The following is a 22,212-nucleotide window of genomic DNA, read 5'->3' as shown; positions in this document are numbered from 1 at the left end:
CAGATGACAGATTGGTCCCAGTGTTCGCTGGGGACAGATGCTCTCGCAGGCCCAGTGCATCATGGGACATAAAGAACACTGATTGACAAAAAGGGAGGGAATTGAGAGGATAAGTCACTAGTGCCAATTTACCATCATGCAATGCAGCCATAAGACATTGTATGTTTGGTATTGGGTGGATGAATAGATGATGGGTGGTTGCTGCTCTTTCTTTGTTTTGGCACCAATCTCTCTCTCTTATTTCTCTTTTCTCCTCCCTCTGTCTGTCTTTTTCTCTTCATCTTTGTGCTGTCCCTCCCACCCCCCCCAACAACAACACACACACACACACACACACAAACACACACACAAACACACGCACGCACGCACACTTCTCTCTCCTCACTTTCCGTAATTCCAGCGTCGGCGGCCTCTCTCGTTTGTGCTTGTAGCTCTCGCCCTAATCCAGCCCTGACCTCAATCCCATGATGTAACCTATCATGTGATGTGGGGAGAAAGAAGCGAGAGAGAAATAGAAAATGGAAAAGAGAAAAGGGAGAGAGAGAGAGAGAGAAAGAGAGAGAGAGAGAAGTGGGGATACATGGTCTAATCCCCACTGCTGGAGCCACAGACCAATCAGAAAGTGATCAGGGGTGTCAGGGGTGTCTCCACACCATGGACCATTCTCTCTCACACACACACTTTTTTGAAACAACAAGAACAAGTCAACATGTTTATTTCAGTCCTGTCACACACACTGCTTTTAACATGTCAATCTGCGTGTTTACTGCAGTACTGTGTTTACGAGTGATAACTACGGTGGCCGAGAACCGCCACCGCTGCAAATAAAAGAAGCGCTGCAAAAATAAAAAAGCTGGTGTGCAAAAATTAAAAAGCTGGTGCAAAAATAAAAAAGGCGATGCAAATAAAAGAAAGTCTGCAAAAAAGAAACGCTACTGCAAATAAAAGAAAGTCTGCAAAAATAAAAAAGTCGGTGCAAAAATAAAAACGGTGATGCAAATAAAAAAGCCACAACGGAAGTGGGTTACAAGGGACTGTTTTTGCCGATGCACCTGTGTGAGTAGAAGACGACGCCGACGCCGACGCACCTGTGTGAGGAGAAGAAGACGGCGACGACGACGACGAGAAGAAACTACGAATAGGAAAACGAACTAGAAAGTAAGTGAACATGATAGTGTTTAATGTCGCTACGTGTACTTTTTAATGTGTTATTTGGTTAGGCCAGGTAACCCCAGGTTTGAAGTTGAACTGGAGAATGCCGGTGTATTGTTAGCTTCGGCTAACACGGGGAGACCACTAACGAGAGTGGAAGCAACTGACGGCTACAGCTTATTACTATCGTTGTTGTTGTTGCTTGTATCATTAATAGTCATGCTAACAATAATCTAAGGCGTGGGTAACAATAGTTATTTGGATGAATGTGAAGTTTAAGCTGTGTGAGGTGGCCAGGGACTTTTGTGAAAATACCATGACCATAATGTCAGATTGAGGTATTGAACTGACGGCTAAAATGTTCATGCAATTTAAGTCCAAAGCAACCTAATGATACTTGTTTTTTTGTTTGTTTTTTGCAGATCATAATGTATTGTCTTTTTTGTGGACACCAGCAGCCTCCGAAACTACTTAGTCGGATTCAGAGGTGATCATCATGAGTCCAAGCTCTGCAGAATTCAGTGCAGCTGATACATTGGTGAGTGCCACATTTGTTGTGTCTTACATTGATTATATTGTAAGTTCTGTCTGAAAATGTTTATAGATTTTACATAGAAGCCATGTTTCTGATGAAACGTGCCAAAATAGCATTTTAAATTACAGTAAATGTTGCAGTGTCCTGGCCTACACATATTTTACAAACTTCAATATTTATGTTCAAATTTGTTCAGCTCTAGTTCTGTCAATCAAATTTGAAGTGCTCACTGATATATTGTTTTTTACTTCCAGATATGGGAACCTGCAGATGGAGAGTCAAGCACTGATTCAGCAGCTCTGGTAATTGTAGCTCCGAAACATAGTCTATCGTTCACACTTAGCCTTGTCTGAAAATATTGTCACACAATCAAGGCTTAAACTACTTAAAAGAATGTGTCACACTCTGACCTAGAGATCCATGTTTGTGTACATTATATTAAACATTTTATTTTTATTTTTTTGTATTGCAAATAGACTGTTGTCAACACCGCACATTTTTATTGTATTTGATATCAGGAATGTGCTTGCAGCTTCAGCTTTTTTCTTTAAATAAAAAATAAATAAAAAAACTACAGACTGTTCTTTTTTTTTTTTTAAGATTTTTTCAGGCATAGACAACTTTATTACAGACATTTGTACGTTGCTTTGGACAAAAGCCTCTGCCAAATGACAGGGGAGAGAGGAAAATGACAGCAGCAATATACAGCAGCAGCAAATACGACACATAAAAAGAAGTTTGTTTTGGTGTTGTCACAACACAAATATGTCCCTAAAATTTTTACAGACCAGCCATGTTTTTCAGGGTGATGTAGTTCTCTACAGCTGATTCCCACTGCAAAGGAGCTCTTACACCACTCTGTCGTTGCAGTTCTCCAAAAAGAGTTTCATGCTCATCCCCAGCAGGAGTTGCTGGCACTGGCATGATGCTGGTGATGTGGTTCAGGGTTTGGGCAGATGCTGGGAAACCACAATTACTAGGAGCAAGTACAGGAAAGTGTTCACACTGAGCAACACATCAATTAAGTTTCACTTTCATGGTCATTACAATTATCTCCAGAGTTTCTTACAGGACAAGGATGCAGAGACCCAAAGACAAGCAATGATCTTAGGTTAAACTAAGTATCAAATATTAGAGAAAGCATTGCACATGAGGGAAAACTTTATTGTGAATCTTAAATTTTATAATCAAAATGTTACAAAATATTTTCAAATGCATTCAAGTACACACATTTTAGAGCACCACATTATTTCAGTTTTTACGTAATTAATAATAAATAAGGTGACTCCAGGAGGTGAACTTTGTGTTTGCAGGGCTGCCATTGAAGAGATGCCTCTCCCTCAAGTCACTGAACAGATCCATCCAAAATTGGCTCCTAGATAGAAAACACAAATTCATCCAGGTCATCGTTCTTCAAGAGGTTTAGATTAATGTACAAGTCCACTTACTACTGACTCATGCCTTTTGGAGATTTCACTACAATATACCCTTTCCTTTAAAAAGCACAGCAATATACATTAAACAGAAATAATATAAATGCATACAGCAAATACAATAATCCAGGGTCAAGTAAAACATAAATGAATTAAAAGTGACAGAAACCTTTGTTTCCGGAACCAGCTTTCAATCCGCTGGTTGGATGTTGAAGTGCCATACATGTGGCTTTAAGCTCCTGCAAACTCGTCTGCATGCTCTGATCTCATGGTACATTGAATGGCGGCCATTATTCCATTTTCAGTGCCGCAATCTGTGCGGAGCCGCTTTGGAAAAACTCCATGCTCAACTACACAGTTGATGTAGTTTTGAGCAATTACTGAAGGGTCGTTGTTCGTCTTTCCACAATTCAGCCACATAATTTTTCTGGAGAAGCCATCAATGCAGCCACTCATGCCAATTCCAAAAGGTTTTAATTTATTATACCCATCAACGTGCCAGGCTTCGTTTGGTCCCATTGAATGATATGCCCTTCGAACAAATCTACGTCTGCAGCGATTCTCTGTTCCACATGGATCCAGCTCTGCCATTAGGCGCATCACATCGTCTCGTCTGACGACAAGAGAGTGTTTCTGTTTCAGAATCTGCCACATCGCTCTATACCCTAAAAGCTGGCCTGATCCCTTTAGCTCCTCGGAAATAGCTGCCTGCACAGTAGCAATTGGAGTGTAGTTGATCCTTCTGGTCAGGCTTGCATGTTTTAGTCTTCTTTGTAGATTGCGAAAACTGACTGATATGTTGTGTTTGGTTTTCAGTAAGTCCACTATTATTTCATAACTATGGCCCTCTGTGAAATATTTTTGGATAAGTTCATCCACTGGAGTACTAGCTTCAGGACCTGAGGGGTAGGACGGAGAACACTATATTAGAGGCCAAATGATGAACTGCATAATAAACATTTTCAATTTTTACAGAGGTGAATAAATGAGATTGTTTAGATTATCATGTGTGGGTGACATGGTAGTTAGTGATTAGAGTTATTGAGGAATCAAGCTATTCAATGTACTTGTTAAAATTAATTAATTGAAAATGTCTTTATATAAAAGTAGCACAGTGCAAAACATTCAAAATTGTTGCATAGGATTTTTTACAGGGATCAGTAGCCTACTAGACTAAGACACTTTCTTAATTTTTCATGTCTTCAAATTCATTGTATTCCACATGCCTCCGTTATGGATTTCACCATAAGAAGTGGTATATTCATGACTAACAGACAGTATATTCTCTGAAAAAACATTGCAATCCATCATGTTTAAGAACCTCATTAACTGTCAGAAAGAAATTTACCTTCATCTTGAAGACTCCTTAGGAACCTGACATTTCTACAGCATGAGCCACAATATATTAGGACGGATGGAAGGTTCACCCCACAGAATGGACAAAACATGATCTGGTAAATGACAAAGCAAAAACAGTCAAGTTTAGGATTCAATATGACATTATGGTCATGGTACTTTCTCAAAGGTCCCTGGCCACCCCACACAGCTTAAACTTCATTCATCCACATAACTTTTGTTACCCACGCCTTAGATTATTGTTAGCATGATTATTAATGATACAAACAACAACAACAACGACAGTAATAACCTGTCTTCACTGTAGATGGTCACCACAAGACGAGCTCACTCACAGAGTCACAGTCAGATGTCGGTCCAGAAAGTGTGTCTCCAATGCTGCTGAAGCTGTTTGAATCTGAAGCTACTTAAATGAGTGTGATGGCATCACGCTAACAAAACGATGTCATCCAATAACTCAAACTCCAGCTATGATGTCAAACTGACATCTGGCCGGACTCGTGATGTCATCACGCTAACAAAATGATGTCATCCAATAACTCAAACTCCAGCTATGATGTCAAACTGACATCTGGCCGGACTCGTTAGTGGTCTCCCCGTGTTAGCCGAAGCTAACAATACACCGGCATTCTCCAGTTCAACTTCAAACCTGGGGTTACCTGGCCTAACCAAATAACACATTAAAAAGTACACGTAGCGACATTAAACACTATCATGTTCACTTACTTTCTAGTTCGTTTTCCTATTGTAGCTTCTTCTTCTTCGTCGTCGTCGTCCTCTTCTCTTCACACAGGTGCGTCGGCGTCGTCTTCTACTCACACAGGTGCATCGGCAAAAACAGTCCCCGGTAACCCACTTCCGTTGTGGCTTTTTTATTTGCATCACCGTTTTTATTTTTGCACCGACGTTTTTATTTTTGCACCGACGTTTTTATTTTTGCAGACTTTCTTTTATTTGCAGTAGCGTTTCTTTTTTGCAGACTTTCTTTTATATGCATCGCCTTTTTTATTTTTGCACCAGATTTTAATTTTTGCACACCAGCTTTTTTTATTTTTGTAGCGCTTCTTTTATTTGCAGCGGTGGCGGTTCTCGGCCACCGTAGATAACAGGAACAAACAGCCTCACACACACACACACACACACACACACACACACACACACACACACACACACACTATGCAGGTCTCTGTTTTTAAAAACAATGATATCTGGATGTTTGTCTCAATATCATCTGATTGGATATGAATATTTAGAAAAGTTATAAACCAGGTATTTAAAGTCACATAGCTGGCAGTTCTATCAATTGTAAAATGCTTTTGTTTGGTTTACATTTGTGTTGTATTATAATACCATTGTGTGATAGAAAATGGAAGAGCAAGAGAGAGAGAGAGGGAGAGAGAGAGAGAGAGAGAGAGAGAGAGAGAGATACACTTGGTAGCAGTGTGACTAGAGGAGCTGCAACAGGGGACAGAACACACACACATACGCATACTCATACTCTGGTATCCAATCTCATATGCATTTGGAATAGGAGGAAAGGAGAATGTGTTACTTCATCGGCTTCTTTTGATCACAACATCTCTGTTCCCCCTCTGCCTTTATTAATGAAACTCTAAGTATTTGCTAAACCTTTAGCTTCCCTCCTTCTTCTTTTCTTCTTCTTCTCATGTGACTGTGTAGCAACCTGCCATACTGACCTGTGACTCCAGCTGAAGCTCAATATGCTGACTTGCAGACTTGAGTGTCCCAGTCCAAATGTGGAAATTGAGTCCCAAACCCAGAAGTGCAAAACCCTGCAATGCATTTAGAGAAGGCAGTAGCTCAGTGGGTAGAGCTTCCGCTTGGTACCGGGGGGTTACCGGTTAGAGTCCCTGCCGAGGTGCCCCTGAGCAAGGCACCGAACCCTAAATTGCTCCCCCCTCTGTGAAGGGTGGTACTGTAATATAAGTTGCTCTTGATAAAAGCGTCTGCCAAATAATGTAATGTAATGTAAAGAGAATTTTTTTTAAAGTAAACTTTATTTGTATTGGAATCCACACTCCTGCACTTGTATCCTAAATTGCACACTTTGGAGTGCCTATTGGGACACAGACACACTGTCTCTGGCTGTGTGAGTGTGTCAGACGCTCATTCAACATGGTTTAATCTGTGAGTGTGTGTGTGTGTTTCTGCAAGGGGATCTTTCTGTTATTAATATTGTTTTTGACCTTTGCCCTTTCACAGCCCTGTGTAGCACCTGAACAGAGGATTGGCTTTATCTCAAATCCAATCAGATACGAGCTGGTGTCCACTTACTGTGCCGATGTACGATAAAATCACTCTTTAACTGGCCTATAAGGGTTGATTTTTTTAAACTTGTAAACACCCAGAAAAGCACACAATCTAAATCAGAGTTGATTAAATTATTTCCTGGATTGTCCAAACATCCTCCACAGCTGATATGAGCTCAAATAATATATACAGTATATACACTGTAGGCTGTACTGCAACCTTGCAAGTTTACTCAGAGGTTGTGTTGGTGGTTGAATAGTATTAATCCCAAAAGTACCCCCCACCCCCACCCCTATCTCTCTTTGTGTTCAGCTGTTAGATTCCTCTTCCTATATCAGAAAACACCTCGTTTATGATTATTGATATTACATTAGTTCTTTGGTTCTATGTTCTTTAGCTGATGGAGCCACTGAATATCTGTGGCTTCAACTCTTTCAACCCTGCAGCATCATGTCATGTCATGATGAATGTTGATGGAATTGGTATGAAATTATACTCAAAACATCTGGATGTGATGGTGAAAAGGGATTTGACTATTTTGTGTAAGAAACATATAACTGAAAATATAACTCCCCTTGATATCATCGTATAAAAGTGCAAAAACCTCACTCTAGTTACACACTACACAAACTGTAGATTCCATATGTCAATATTGAGCTGCTAGTCTCCCCCCCTCCCCTCACCACCTGCCATTTACTGTACATCTACATATCTGCACTATTTCTTTCCCCAAACACATAAATATCCATTAATGCACAGAAAGTGTACCAGTTTGGTACTTATCACGCACCTCCACACACACACACACACACACACACACACACTGTACACCCCTCTTTTTTTCTCTCTCTCTCTCCCTCTCCTCAATTGCTCTTGCTTCACCACCACCACCGGAGCGCTGTGTTAATCTGCTGCTGCTCTGTCGGTCAGCACTTGGAGCGGCAGACAGACAGATTGGCTGTAATCCCCTGAGTGCCACAGATGGAGCTGCACAGCGCAGACCTTGGGGAAGGTGAACACACAATTGTATACGCACACAAAAAAACAGAAACACATGGACAAAGACAAAAGGATATCTATGCATGTACCAGTTTGAGTGGTGACATCATTACTCTCCCATCTTCATCATCCAAGCCATAACATCACACTCCATATTTAACAAGATTCATATATACACATCACTAGTAGAGGAAAATAATGATCTTCAGGTCTTATCACTATTGATACAGTGCAGGGGAAGATTCCTTTATCCTGAATTTGTAGCCTTTTCTCCCATTAGGTCCAAACAAACCTATATCCTGATTCATCATTATTTTCGTTCCTCCGGGCTTTGCCCAAAGTGTACAGGTCCAAATCTGGAAGGAATCTGTTTTTTGCCATGATGGTGCTTTAATCCTACATGTATATCCTATATGATGTCTTTGTTTTAGTTAAAAAGAACAAAATAATTCCATAAATACTGACAAAGAGAAGACAAGAGCAGAGAAGGGAAGAGAAGAGAAGAGAAGAGAAGAGAAGAGAAGAGAAGAGAAGAGAAGAGAAGAGAAGAGAAGAGAAGAGAAGAGAAGTTCACTGAGTAAAGGCATTTTCACATCACTGAGACAGCTCATATGATATAGTTGTACCCTTTCACATTTGTCACATTTGTATTGGTTATTGGTTATTCGATTTGTCATTCACTTAAATCACTTCAGCTATGCAATCTAGTTGGAGTGACAAGTGACCCTGAATTATTATATGTAGTTTTAAAATCACATTTCTATATGGAAGAGAATAGGGTTGATTGACCATGTGACCGTGCTTGATTGTGTTCTTTTATGTGTGTGTGTGTTTGTGTATGTGTCTGTGTTTGTGTGTGTGTGTTTGTGTGTGATTTCCATTCAAAACAACAGGATTACAGTGTTTGATTAGATGTGACTTTATCGATGTGTGTTTCATTGTAATGAATATGGCTGAGGGCATGGCATTATCCCTTGTAATCAAGGAAGTAGAAGGATGTAATGAAACACTGAGGAGGGAGGCGATAACAACTCTGAATGAAATATTAATTGTAATTTTGTCTGTGTGTGAATGTAGGTGTATGTTTTATGGTGTAGATCAATTCCTGTAGCAGGAACAGAAAACATCCTTAAATAGTCTCTTATATAAAATGTAAAATACTGATTTCTCATTAAATAACTAGTGATCTCTTGTCAACTAGTACAGGATAAAGTTACTTTTGGTCCATTTCTAGAGTAGAAATAAAAGGAAATTTCAAAATGTTTGTGTCCATGGGTGCGAAAATTCACAAAAACAACACTGTACTAATTATTTTTGGATAGAGTTTTTATGCATTCAAACTAAAATAATGAAAATGCATAAATACCCGGTGTGCTTTTATTATTGTAGTATAAATGAAAACTGGTCCAGTGTGTCCAGTGTCTTGCTGTATGCGAGTGTGTGGTGATTTAGCAGCGTGTTACTGCCATCTAGCGGTGAAATAGAATTGAATTTGTTATGTTATAAATGTGTCTCATCTTGTTTCATGTTGTGGACTGATTTTGTGTGCAATTGTATGAAGAACTTTCCTCTACAAACTATATTAATTATTGTTGCATTATAGTAGTAGTCTTAAAATTAACACCTAATGCGCTCTAAACCCTCAAACTAAACGTATCAGTTGCTGAAACTGGCATGTAGCAATAAGAGAAAAGTTGGCAGTGTGTGTGTGTGTAACATCCATTTATTACCACCTTATATGACAAAGCTGGAAATTACAAACATCATTTAATTGAAACATCCTCAACATTAAAAAAAAGAAATTGAGGAAAAAAAAACTTAAGTTAAAAAGGGTGACGAGTCCACCTGAGAAACGGTACACAGATGAGCGACGATTGATGAGAAAAGAGAAGTGTGTGTGTGTCTGTGTGTGGGGGGGATTATTCATTGTGTAACACTGATTTATAATAGACGTTCACATTTCAATCCATTGTTGTTTTTACAAAATGAGAACGATTGGTTTTGTTGAGAACTTTTCTACAAGAAACACTTCTAAAAAATATCAATGCATTTATATTCAGTTGTCGAGCTTTGGCTTAAATTATTAGTAGATGAAGCCAATTTGAACACCAAACGAAATGGGATAAAACTCTTCTGTCAATTAGGGAAAACAGTAAGAGGATCAGGATCCAACTTTGGTTGCCAAAACAATTCAGTAGATTCACATATCAGTAGAAATAAAATCTTCCAAATCTGTTTTTGTTCCGTGTAAAAAATTATGTTTGATTCGTCTCCCAAATTCCATGTAATTGAAAAAAACTGTTCTGCAGTGAAAAAAATCCCCCAGTTTTTGTTACTGAAAAAATAAACCACATAACAAATAATAAGAATAATTAAAATGGTAATCATAAAAATAACGTCTCTAAAGATGCTGATGGATTGTGTATAATTTACTGTAGATATGAGAGCGGGGACAGACACTCCAGCCTCAGCCTCTATGAGAAAAGACCAGCACGCCATGTGGTCTCTGCACATTGGTGAGGGCCGACAGTGGATAAGTAGCAGGAGAAGAGGACCGGGGAAGTTCTTCTAGCACCTTGCTGCACAGAAGAGACATCGGTCCCCCAGCAGACATATACCCGTCCTCCCCTCCTGTCTGTCCCTACCGGGTTTATACGGATTCCTTCTGCAAGCCCCAAACCACTGTGTGTCCTGAGGCAGAGTAGAAACAGTGCAAAGAAGGAGATATCTGTACGTGACGAGATCTCATCACCAAACACCTGCAACATGCACAAAATGAGAGTACCCTAGAAATCTGCTGGCAAGAGCACTAAGAAAAAAACACAACTATACACTTTTTTCATAATATAATCAGTTTTCCTCTACACGCTAATAAAACAGGGGGGTGGGGGGTGGGGTAGGGCAGGCCAGGGACAAAGGGACGGAGAGACATACTGGTGAAGGAAGGGCAGGAATAGGTGAAAAAGAGAAAGACCAGGAGTAGAGGGCGTTTAAGCGCGCTCCCCACGAATACGACGTGCCAGCTGGATGTCTTTGGGCATGATGGTCACACGCTTGGCGTGGATGGCGCACAGGTTGGTGTCCTCAAAAAGACCCACCAGGTAGGCCTCGCTGGCCTCCTGCAGGCGGCAGAGAATGAAGCAACTGGGATTTAGAATTATTTAAAACATTATATTGAATTTATTGTGCACACATCTACGGTGAGTGCCACTGACCTGCAGAGCTCCAATGGCTGCACTCTGGAAACGCAGATCAGTCTTGAAGTCCTGGGCGATTTCTCTCACCAGGCGCTGGAAGGGCAGCTTGCGGATCAGCAGCTCAGTGGATTTCTGGTAACGACGGATCTCACGCAGGGCCACAGTGCCAGGCCTTCACAACATATAGATAAAAACTTTTGTTGTGAACATGTACGTTTATGCGTTTAGTAGTTTAACAGGTATAAGCGAGTACGAGAGTGGCAAAACATCAGGTAGTGAAGGGTACGAAGCAGATAGAACCATATAGAGATTTATCTGGCACACTATTAGTCTCTTTCTCTCTCACCTGTAACGATGAGGCTTCTTGACACCTCCAGTGGAAGGGGCACTCTTACGGGCAGCCTTTGTGGCCAGCTGCTTACGTGGAGCTTTGCCTCCAGTGGACTTACGGGCAGTCTGCTTGGTACGGGCCATTGCTTATTTCAGATCACCTGAGAAAGATGGACAAATTACTACAAAAATAACAGCTTCTTCCATTTCATGTTAATCTTTTATTGTTTTATTGACCTAATCACACCAATATTGAAAAAATAACAAGAACAGGTGAAAGCAAAAATGTTTTTATGACTGTGAAATTGTTCCATTTTCTTTTTCTATGTGTATTCATTTGTAGTGATATGTCTCTGTTGAGAATGCTTTCTAAGCTCAAAGGCGAACGGAAGAAAGCGAAAATATATTGTGTAAAAGTTATAGAACCAGACAACTTCTAATAAGTAAACTTTTAGGTATGAAAACATTGAAGACGTTCCGAACGCTACCAAGCCCGACAACACGTCAATCAAAGACAAAACAACCTGCTATTGGCTGGTAGAGTTTTGCGTGTCTATAAATACAGAGTACTAACCAATCAGAGCGCAGAGCTGTGAAAGTGGGTGGGCTCTATAGCTCGCTTCCACTGTTGTGTGTTCCGCCCACCACGCTCTAATGATGGCGGCGGTTTGATGCGCAAACGGGATAAAGACCCAGGGCAGAAGAGCGACAGCGTAGCACATAAACAACTACAATTTCACGAACGACCATTTCGCCAGCTTATCGGAAAATGAAACAACAAGAAAGAAGACATCTTAAAGAATTCATTTTTACACATTGGGCAGCTGAACTGTCTCTAACGGCTGCGTAGAACCGAGGTGAAGCGGCGCATAATTTGAAAGAGATTTCCCCTCATGTGAACGGCAGCGGAAAGACTGCGTTTGCCGTCCTTTCCTCAGTCGTGTTTGTTGTTTTTATACACGACAAAATCTAAGGTTTTTCTCTGTTAAACGTGCTAAGAAACGCACTAATGTGAAGCGTAAAAATAAAAAGTTCACTCACGCTCACGGTGGAGTGTTTAGAGAGGCTTACCAAAGGGAAAGTACGCGTAGAAGACGTGGGAAATGTTTAGCTTGTCTCTATTTTCTTCTTCGTATCCACAATGGGGAAGCAGCGTCCAGCGGGAAAATGGCCGCCGCGTCAATCATCTGTCCCACAATGCAACAGTATCCACAACATTTCTCAGTTGTGGGACATTTTTGACACGACGCTGAACAAGACGGAACTTTTTCTTTATTATATCGATCTTAATGTAAAACCGTTTAATTGTGACGATATTGATGTTAAGTAGTGATGACGTCGTTCGCCTTATTCAACGTGTACTGTGAAGTTTATTCTCGTCGTTCATATCGAAAGTGGCGTAATGAGGAACCGTCCAAACTTGTCCAAAGTAAAAACAGAAGACTCGGTTGTGGAGGTTAAACTAGCTTTTTTTTCTTCTTTCTTAGCTATTGTTTGTACTGTGTTACTGTAATGCTATCTTTTAGTTAAATGTACTGTAGCATTCGTTATTTACACACGGCTGCTATGTAAAAAGTAATCCTCCCCCCCACGTTGTTTTGGTAGTAAGTTTGCAGTTTATAGTAAATACATTAAAACTGCTTTGCAGTTGTAATTATTTGTATGTGAGTCTAAATTTGTGCTATTTTACCTGCATGGTGTAATTGATAAATTTAAGTTCAAGTTTTATTGAAGTAATTGCATGTAACTTGATAAATAAACTATCTTAAAAGTCTTAATGGTCGTCATAATTTGTCCCTGGACGGATGTATAGTTACTAAATATGACAGTGAGACGTTTAATTAAGGTTTTCCACTCAGACCGTTTTAACCACAAGAATCTGTTTATTTATTGTTTGCGTGTGAATTCCAGAGTACAAATATTTGCCTGTAAAATGACTGAAAACAAATCAAACACGGTAGGAAAAAAATCATAGGTCATCATATCAACCTGAGAGAGGAACAAAAAGTCATAGACATTACCTGGAAATAATGACATGACTGAAAAATTAAAATATGATTAACAAAGATTTGCTACATATATGCCGCTTGTATTCTGTCAAACCCATGCAGTGTCATCAAAGCACAATGAAGTTTCTAATTGACAACAATCAAACATTTGTAATTTGATACATTTAACCGTAACAGTAGAAATACACCATTATTGTAAAAAAAGAAAGAGGGAAATGAATAAGGTCTATTAAAACAAATTTCCACTTAAAAATAATCTGAAGATCTATTATATCAATGGATGTGTCCGTCAGAGGATGAAAATATCTCTACCTTAATGATATTTCCTATGCTCATTTCCTATGCTCGGATTAATTTTCTTGACTTGCAAAAACACCCTCAAAAAAGATATTCCTGTGAGCTATAATGTTAGATGTGAGGAGTGTAAATGATTTAAAGTTTCAAACACATGAAGATATTTCTAAGCAAACCTTGCTGCTAGTAGCACCAAAAGAGACATGATTACACATTTTACGGTTATCACAATCATATGATATATAGAGAACCTCAAACCAAACTACAAACTAAGTATAGAGAAGGGAAGGGGATGGAAAGAGTGGACAAGAGTACAGCATACAAAGAAAGAATTTTAAGCGCGCTCCCCACGAATACGACGTGCCAGCTGGATGTCTTTGGGCATGATGGTGACACGCTTGGCGTGGATGGCGCACAAGTTGGTGTCCTCAAAAAGACCCACCAGGTAGGCCTCGCTGGCCTCCTGCAGGCGGCAGAGAGTGGCAACATTGAACATTAGGAGGCAGTGAATCATGGCATTAGATAAAAATGATCAAATATCTACGGTGAGTGCCACTGACCTGCAGAGCTCCAATGGCTGCACTCTGGAAACGCAGATCAGTCTTGAAGTCCTGGGCGATTTCTCTCACCAGGCGCTGGAAGGGCAGCTTGCGGATCAGCAGCTCAGTGGATTTCTGGTAACGACGGATCTCACGCAGAGCCACAGTGCCAGGCCTAAAAGAGAGGAGAGGCATCAAATAAATACATGGAGGGATGTTTTCCTGCTTGAATATAACTTCTTAAATTGTTTTCATGGACTTATACTCAACTCGTACCCTTTTTGAACACCACTGTTAGCCTCTCAGCATTGTACAAATAGAAGCACGGTATGTGCTCTCACCTGTAACGATGAGGCTTCTTGACACCTCCAGTGGAAGGGGCACTCTTACGGGCAGCCTTTGTGGCCAGCTGCTTACGTGGAGCTTTGCCTCCAGTGGACTTACGGGCAGTCTGCTTGGTACGGGCCATTTTTCACTACAGATCACATGAGGGCACATAAGGTTTGCCTCAGCAGGGTCACAGTTCAGTATTTTTCAGGTGTATGTTTAATACAACAGTCTGCAGGTACAGGATGTCAAAGCTAAAATTAAGTCGGCCACCTGTGTCTGCCATGATTTTAAAGTTTTAATTCACTTTAACTGTTACTAATCCTCATTAAGAGAAGACTCGGAAAAACAAATCCGCACCAGGAACCTGTATTATGTCCAACTGTATCCAAGGCAGATTATGCAATCACTGAAGAAAGAGGACGGCAAAAGCAGCCAATCGGAGTAGAGCTCTGTATAGCCTCGACCAATAACATTCTCTGGTGGAGAAAGAGGGGCGGGAGGAACTAAGCATTTCCCCCAATAGCATCGGAACGGTAGTCCGACGAACTCCGCCCCTTGCGCGCTGAACAGGGGTTTGTTCGTTTCTTCACTCTGCATTCGCCGGTTGCACAGAAGCCTTAGTTTTTTATTCAGAATGAGCTATTTCTTAGGAATAGCCAGCGACCCCGCCCACATTGGCTGCCCGGTGTCTACAAACCAACACACCCAAAGTTAATGGCTGCTGCTCGAAGGAAGAATGTAAACGGGAAGGAGAAAAAAAATCGTTGTAGCAAACCAAGAGGTTGAAGATAAAAAGGATCGAAGAATATAAAAACTGCGTCATAAAACTGGAATATACTTTTCGGAGACGAAACTAGACATGTCAGGGAAGCAATTGGTGAAGAAATTTTTGTCAGATGACCCCTCACTTTAGGCGCATTTCCGAGTCAAATTTGAGCAGATCACAAGTCCTTTATAGGTCCCTGACTCCCCGAGCAGGCAGATAATAGCTCGACTGCTCTGCGTTTTCTTTTTCACCGAAAATAAATATGAAAACACGGACATAGGCGAACTAACACAACACGAAATGATAGATTGAAGTGTTATTGATATTGTGACACTTACCTCAGAAAACTTAGCGACAGATTTCAGCGTAAAATTAGGAATTAATTCTAGAGTGTCTAAAGCGTTGTTCTCGCTATAAAATGAAGGGAGGAAAAAAGGAAAAAGAACATAGGAAAGCGATAGGAGACACGTTTCCCATAATGCATTTGGGACAAACATATTACATACATGCAATATACTTGATAAACAACTGCGCACACACGCACATGCAAACCCGTGCAACAAGTTCTATTTTTCTCATTAATAACAGTTTGGTTAGTTAATTTTTTAAGTTTATAAAAAGCTTTTTAAAATAGGTGTTGTCATGGAAGAAAGTGTTAAGCACGACATTCAGTTCGAAAATATAAAGTAAACACAATTTCTATCATATATTATTGCCTGTTAGACCACATTTAATTTGTTTTAGGTTAATTGTGTAATAAACAACATTTGTAAATCAGAGGAATACATAAAATATCTCTATTGATAAGATGAAGAGAAATTTTGTCCACAGATAAACCCCAACTCAAACTAATAAGAAATCAGTATAGTTCTTCTAGAAATGCAGCTTAAATAAAACAAAACAGATTTAAACTTTTATTTTCATGGTGACAATTGAGCATTTTCATTGTTTGACCGCTAGGTGTCGCTTTCGTACCGACTCCAACTTTGCATTTAAGACGAAGAAGAAACGTAGGTTTTTCCTCTTAGATTTTCAACATGGCGTCGGCCAGGCGTTTGAAACGCGTGGCCACTTCCCAACCTGGATTTGTATCTTTAAAAGCCTCCTCAGACTTGACTAATAGTCGCCGAAAACGTTTAAATAAGAATAAGAAGAAGAACTGGAACAAACACAGCGACATAAACGATGTAGAAGACTTTCTTGAAGACGTCAGACTCCAGGAGAGGACTACAGGGTAAGAGAGCGTGAACATAAACAACACGAGGGAATGTCTTCCCGTTACTAGCTATAGATACCAGGCTGTTGGCTTTTCTTAGCGTGTTTATCTTTTGTAGTTTGGGCAGCTACACCTTTAAACTCCTTATTCCCCCCTACACGGCGAGAAAAATATAATCTTTGCTTTTCTCCGCAATATTGCCACTCAACTGCAAATGTGTAGCATAAGGAAGGTACTAAGGTTTTATGTTTAGAACTGTTTGAAAGTATACTGCTAAATGGTTTTGTTAAATGTACGTTTTCAGGGTTTACATCAGTCAATAAGTGGTGTGACCTGATGTTTCCTTGTTATAGGGGCCTGCTGACAGAGAAGGAGGATGAAAGTTTGTTCTTCTTGGATGTTGGACAACAGAAGAAACCCACACAGACAGGTAAGCATGGTGGATTGGTGTCTAAACTATGTATCAATGGACTGGCAACATGTCAATCCATTCTGTCTTGTCTGTCCCCTGATATTGACTGAATCGTGTATTAGCCAGGCATGGAAATACTTTAAATACTACTTTGTCTTGTTGCAGGTAATACTAAGTAAAATTGGGTAAAGGAAAAAAGAGCAAGAGAACAAACGCATTTAGACCAAAACTGCAATTGTGTACAGTTGTCAGTGAATGATGATTGAGACCAATCACATGGAGAGCCATTTCTCCATTTAAATGAGCTGATTGACTCATGATTATAGGATTGAAGACACCTGTGATACTAATTAAAGAAAATGGTCTGCTTGAAATGTGGGGTATCAATAATTCTGTCCAGGCCGCTCTCCTTACTTGAATCAATAGTAAAGTGACACTTCTCTTGATTATGAAATGAATGACAGGTTGAACTTATTTCAGAGAAAATTGTGGGGATACCTGGTCAGGCTGTAGAAGTTTTTGAAGTTGAACTTTTTTTTCTTCTCAGCAGCAGAGGAGCCTGAGGAGGGCAAGAAGAGGAAAGGGAAATCGATTCGTCCCCTCAGGATAGACCTGATCCTGCAGTCCGACTCCCTCATCGCACCGCCTAAAGAGTCAGTTCACATTATACTGTCTTGTCTTCTGTTATCAGCATGAATCCATACTGGTGTTACGGTTATGAAGGATGGAACATTAGCCATCATTAATTCATTGGTGTGCTGAATACGCTGTGTGAATCAGGCAACCCACAAGTTCAACATGTGGGCTCAGTAGTATTGGGTTGTACACTGGTGTAACTACTCAAATCAGTGCCAGTAACTATTAGCTGTCTGAAATTAAAAAAATAAATTAAAAGGTAACATTTAAAAAATTCAACACCAACTTTTCCCATGAGCTTAAATTGATTCATGGCAATTTCACGCAAGTTTGAATTTGGTTTGTAGCATTCTGGAGATATTGAGCCTTTACCTACCCGGTCTGTCTTTGAATGGGCCTTTATGCATCTCTGGGCTGTTTCTTCAGCAGTGAAAAGATGGAAGTAATGGACACGATAATATAAGCTGCATGTATCTTGTGGGTGTTCCCATAGAAAGTAACCACAGAAACAGATATGCATTTATAGTATGCAGTATAGCATTATGTGAAATAACAGATTTCAAATTGTCCTTTTCTGTTGCACAACATTGAACATCTAAACTTATAAATCCAGAGTTGCTGTTGGAGATTTTTCCAGCACACCGTTAAGTACACAGATCCTTAAGGCTCCATTTAATTGTCCATGCCATATACCTCCAAAATGCTCAAACTTCCCTAAAAAAGTTTTCCCTGAAAATCATGAAATGTTCTGCAAATCATGTGTGTCAATTTAAGTGTGTTAGGTTGGTGTGTGTGTCCTGTGATGATCACATCCTTGCACTCCCAGTATTTCCTATTTGGGAATGTGAAGATCAAACTGCTACTCAGCAGGCTGTTATGTGAGCAGTCTGCTGGGATCTGAGGACATACAAACTTATCAGTGTAGTTGGATGCCAAAGCATCCGTCATGAATGTTAAATACATTGATCTAGAGGGAGGCAGTGGCTCAGTGGTAGAGCTTCCGCTTTGAAACCGGAGGGTTGCTGGTTCGAGTCCCTGCCGAGGTGCCCCTGAGCAAGGCACCTTACCCTCAATTGCTCCCCCCTCTGTAACTTACTGGGTGGTAATGTAAGTCGCTTTGGATAAAAGCGTCTGCTAAATGCTCGTAATGTCCTCCCCTCAGTGTGCTGGCCTACCAGAAACCCAATGCCAAGAAACTGCGTCGCATCGCCCAGAAGGCTGAGCAGCTGGCAGCCAAAGGTGTGGTGCCACGGAGACAGAAACGGCTGCTGAACAGACTAACAGTGGAAGGGTTGGCTAAGAAGCCCGGGTCAGAGGCCAACAACAACCCAGACAGAGACTATTATGATCTGTGGGGACAAGAGTGTAAGTGTTCACTGAGTGCGTTTGTGGCTGTGTATTCGTCTGTCCATCCAGTGATGATTCCATCCTTGCGCTCACAGTATTTCCTTTATTGGGAATGTGAAGACACTCGTGAAGCCCAGGGGACTGTTGTGTGAACAGTGCTCTGGAATCTGAGGATATAGATGCACAAAGGCGTGTGAGATTGGAGAGGGTTTTTAATACTGTTGAACTATGACTGATCACCATCAGAAGATATGAAAGGAAAAGAGAGAGTATTCTGTGAAATTCAAGACCAGACCAGTTTTAAATGTAATTTTTAATATATAGAGCTGAATTTAGGTGACCACACCGTACTTGCTGCAAACCTCACCAGTTACAAATGAGATCAGGAATTTGCTTTGATCGGTTATTGATCACCTTAACAATAAGACGAGACAATGATAGACTTTGCTGAAATTGTTGCCTGTAGTTACAGATATGGGCATATATGCATTAAAACATCACCCACCACTGCACATATAACGATTTAATGTTTTTATTCTACTACAGCCAAAAGTACAGCAGACCCCTGGTACCTTCAACAGACTGGCAAGAAGCGTGTCAAGGTGAGGGTGATTTTAATTTAGTGGATCATTGTTTTACCAATATTTGTGCGTGTCAGTTGGAGTTTGACTAATGCAGCTTCATCGGTTTATCAGCGTCCAGAGAAAATGAACGAGAAGCCGTCTGTGCTCCCAGCGGTGGAGGTGATTGCTCCCGGAGGATCCTACAATCCCGACTTCTTCTCTCATCAGGTAACTCGGCACATGGCATTGTAAAATAGTAGTGTGAAACAGACCATGTTCGGCATGACCTAGCTATTACAGTCTCATACTATAATAGCTAATGTCGTGTCTCGTAAATAAGTCTTGTATTAATGGTGCGAGAACTTTGAGTGCCAATGTTCAGGGATCATGAATTTTGCTATAGTTATTTTTTACAAGTTGTCATGGGTCTTGTACAGCAACGTGTATCTGCACTTGTCTGCCTTAATATTGGATTAAGGCTGTTGATTTTCCCATTGACAGGCCAAAGTAGCACAGTCCGATATGTAGTTGATACTAATATTTGTCCTGCTGAAGCGACATACACTGACTCTTCTTCACCACCTTTGCTACCCAGGCGTTGTTACAGGAAGCCCATGATGTGGAAGTAAAGAAACACAAGGAAGAAGGGAAAATAGAGAGACAGTTGGCTGTCAACAGAGAAGACACAGCCACTGAGGTACAGATCCACATTCCGGCTCCAGAGATTTTAAACTGGTTTCCATTGTGGAAAGCAGTTACAGAGAAGCACCTGGATGTTATCTGATTAGTGCGTGTGTGTGCTCTTGTCCTGCAGGAGACGGTCTTCCAGGAGCAGGTGGAAGGCCTGTTGGAGGAAGAGGTTGAGGATGAAGAGGAGAGAGTTCCTAATGAGGAAGATGACGATGTGCCAGTCGGAGCTATCTCAATAGCAGATAAGAAGACTGAAAAACAGAGGAAGAGGGAGAGGACAGAGAAACTTAAGGTGAATACACAATCATGACCTTCAGCAGCACTGTCCACTGCCATCTGCAGTATGTGCATCTTCAATTGGTAAAAATAAGTTATATCAGACCTGTGAAAGTTTGATGGTAATAGCTTCCAATTAAGGTTCTTAAAGTTGCATTTGTCGTGACAGTTTGTCTCAAATTGCTCAACTGCCTGGTGTTGCTCCTCTTCACAAGCTAATCCTTCACCATAATTGTTCTCTGGCTCCCATCATCTCAGGAGCAACAGCGGCTCACTGAAAGACGACAGACAGGCCAGCGGCAGCAGCTCTTCCAGCTTCGCTCCATTAAGGCCAACATCAAACAGCAGGAGCAGATGACAAGAGAGAGAAGGAAACAACGCAAGGCCAATCAGGAGGCCCAGAAAGCCATGCCCAGACGCCTCGGCAGACTAAAGTACACACACTTTGTTGCACTTTCATTCATAGAACTTGGCGAAAAGCGCAGCCTCTTGTAGTATTTTGCATTTAGCTGTTGGTGAGAGTTCTGTAAGACTGCGGCATCCTGCCAAGTGTCAGCAGTCACCCAGCTCCACAGGGGAGGAATTTGCAACTGAAAAGGAAGTTTTACTCTTAAGATTAGCTATTAATGGAGCCGGCTCCTCAAGTGTGGCTCCTTTTCAAAAATATCTCAACATCAGTCTTTAATTCAGTGAAGGTGCGAGTGTTCTGTTCACTCAGCAGGGGGCAGTATATTCTCTGTATTTTGGTCTGACATATTTATTTCCTGGTAATCGGTTGTTTTCCCTTGTTTACAGGTTCCAGGCTCAGGACCTGGAGGTTCAGTTGAGTGACGAGTTGGCCGGCTCGCTGCGACAGCTCAAGGTATTTGAACCTTTTTAAATATGAAGACATTCGTTTTGTATGCTTTTACATTAAGTTCTTTGTCTTGTACTGAATTCACATTAATGGCGAGGGTTAGACCCAGAAATGATATTTTCAATGAGGGGGAAAAAACGGAAAACTGAGCCGCAGCACAATTTCCCAATTTGTTTGCGTTTGCTGCAGCCTCAAAGACAAACAGGATTTAGACTTTCCTGTTTGGACGACGAGTTCAGACGGTGTCATTCACTTGATGCAGCTCCACCTAAATTTGTGCAACAAAGCAATTGATTGTTTAAAGCTGCCAAAGCTTTTCTTTGTTTGTAGATCATTGTGATATTGATTCTCCAATATTGCTGTTTGCCTTTATCCTTACAAAATTGCTACCATTGTCTGTAACAATGTGATTACCCAAGAGACTGTTGCTTGTTTTAGATGTGTCTCAAAACGATTGTACTTGTCTCCCCTCTTGTAATACTGTGGCCCTGCAGCCAGAGGGCAGTGTCCTCAAGGACCGCTTCAAGAGTCTGCAGAAGAGGAACCTGATCGAACCTAGAGAGAGAGCTAAGTAAGTACCTCAGCTTCACTGTTATGTAACGTCTGTCAGGGTCCCAGTGACACCAAGATTCAGTGTGCGTTGATATGCTTCTGTCGGTTTCATCTCCTAACTGTCTGCCTCTCTATTACCTCCCCTCTCTCTTTAGGTTCAAGAGGAGGTATAGGGTTAAGTATGCGGAGAAGAGGGCTTTTAGAGAGATCACTTAGCCGTGGACCACAGGAACTCCAGAAGCTGGGCGACATTTAAATCCACAAATGCAACGTAATGGGACTGTATACACAACATAATGACTGTTGAGTGCCTGCTAGAGCATTCAAATGTTTTACTGCTCACCACGGTGATTACAACTGCCAACACATGAATATGTCATCTACAACAACAGAATTAACACATTGTTATATAAAGTCAGATAAAAGGTGCTGGAGATCAGCATGTGAGAATTA

At 40.8% G+C, this 22,212-nt stretch overlaps 3 protein-coding genes and 2 long non-coding RNA genes across 7 annotated transcripts; 2 read left to right on the top strand and 3 right to left on the bottom strand.

Moving 5' to 3' along the window:
* Positions 1–960: 960 nt before the first annotated feature.
* Positions 961–2,179, top strand: LOC142991668 (uncharacterized). The gene is made up of 3 exons (XR_012960984.1): positions 961–1,158; positions 1,575–1,690; positions 1,942–2,179. It is a non-coding gene; the product is annotated as an uncharacterized LOC142991668 (long non-coding RNA).
* A 196-nt stretch (positions 2,180–2,375) lies between these two features.
* On the bottom strand, positions 2,376–5,569 carry LOC142991662 (uncharacterized). The gene is made up of 4 exons (XR_012960983.1): positions 5,203–5,569; positions 4,469–4,571; positions 3,290–4,019; positions 2,376–3,062 (listed from the first exon to the last, which is right to left on the bottom strand). It is a non-coding gene; the product is annotated as an uncharacterized LOC142991662 (long non-coding RNA).
* Positions 5,570–9,449: 3,880 nt separating this feature from the next.
* LOC142993147 (histone H3.3A) lies at positions 9,450–12,456 on the bottom strand. Of its 2 annotated transcripts, none has more exons than XM_076143822.1 (4): positions 12,345–12,456; positions 11,290–11,434; positions 10,962–11,115; positions 9,450–10,865 (listed from the first exon to the last, which is right to left on the bottom strand). In XM_076143822.1, exons 2-4 carry the CDS (start codon positions 11,415–11,417, stop codon positions 10,737–10,739), a joined length of 411 nt encoding a protein of 136 aa, XP_075999937.1. In that variant the 5' UTR covers positions 11,418–11,434; positions 12,345–12,456; the 3' UTR covers positions 9,450–10,736. The 2 variants fall into 2 exon arrangements, with proteins under 2 accessions (XP_075999937.1, XP_075999946.1); XM_076143831.1 differs by having other exon boundaries at positions 12,315–12,435.
* Positions 12,457–13,136: 680 nt separating this feature from the next.
* Positions 13,137–15,705, bottom strand: LOC142993139 (histone H3.3A). Its single transcript, XM_076143810.1, has 4 exons — positions 15,550–15,705; positions 14,457–14,590; positions 14,137–14,290; positions 13,137–14,039 (listed from the first exon to the last, which is right to left on the bottom strand). The coding sequence occupies exons 2-4, from the start codon at positions 14,582–14,584 to the stop codon at positions 13,911–13,913; spliced, it is 411 nt and encodes a 136-aa protein (XP_075999925.1). The 5' UTR covers positions 14,585–14,590; positions 15,550–15,705; the 3' UTR covers positions 13,137–13,910.
* A 519-nt stretch (positions 15,706–16,224) lies between these two features.
* Positions 16,225–22,212, top strand: nop53 (NOP53 ribosome biogenesis factor). 2 transcript variants are annotated; one of them, XM_076143797.1, is made up of 12 exons: positions 16,225–16,445; positions 16,781–16,857; positions 17,390–17,492; positions 18,638–18,840; positions 19,369–19,424; positions 19,518–19,613; positions 19,981–20,082; positions 20,200–20,367; positions 20,610–20,785; positions 21,147–21,213; positions 21,702–21,778; positions 21,915–22,212. In XM_076143797.1, exons 1-12 carry the CDS (start codon positions 16,249–16,251, stop codon positions 21,973–21,975), a joined length of 1,383 nt encoding a protein of 460 aa, XP_075999912.1. In that variant the 5' UTR covers positions 16,225–16,248; the 3' UTR covers positions 21,976–22,212. The 2 variants fall into 2 exon arrangements, with proteins under 2 accessions (XP_075999912.1, XP_075999902.1); XM_076143787.1 differs by having other exon boundaries at positions 17,387–17,492.

The sequence above is a fragment of the Genypterus blacodes genome, unplaced genomic scaffold (genome assembly GCF_046128005.1).
Source record: "Genypterus blacodes isolate CSIRO-AG114 ecotype Tasmania unplaced genomic scaffold, CSIRO-AGI_Gbla_v1 ptg000003l_1, whole genome shotgun sequence".
Lineage (NCBI taxonomy): Eukaryota > Metazoa > Chordata > Actinopteri > Ophidiiformes > Ophidiidae > Genypterus > Genypterus blacodes.
The sequence above is the reverse complement of the archived record's forward strand: the minus strand, read 5'-3'. Positions and strand labels throughout refer to the sequence as shown.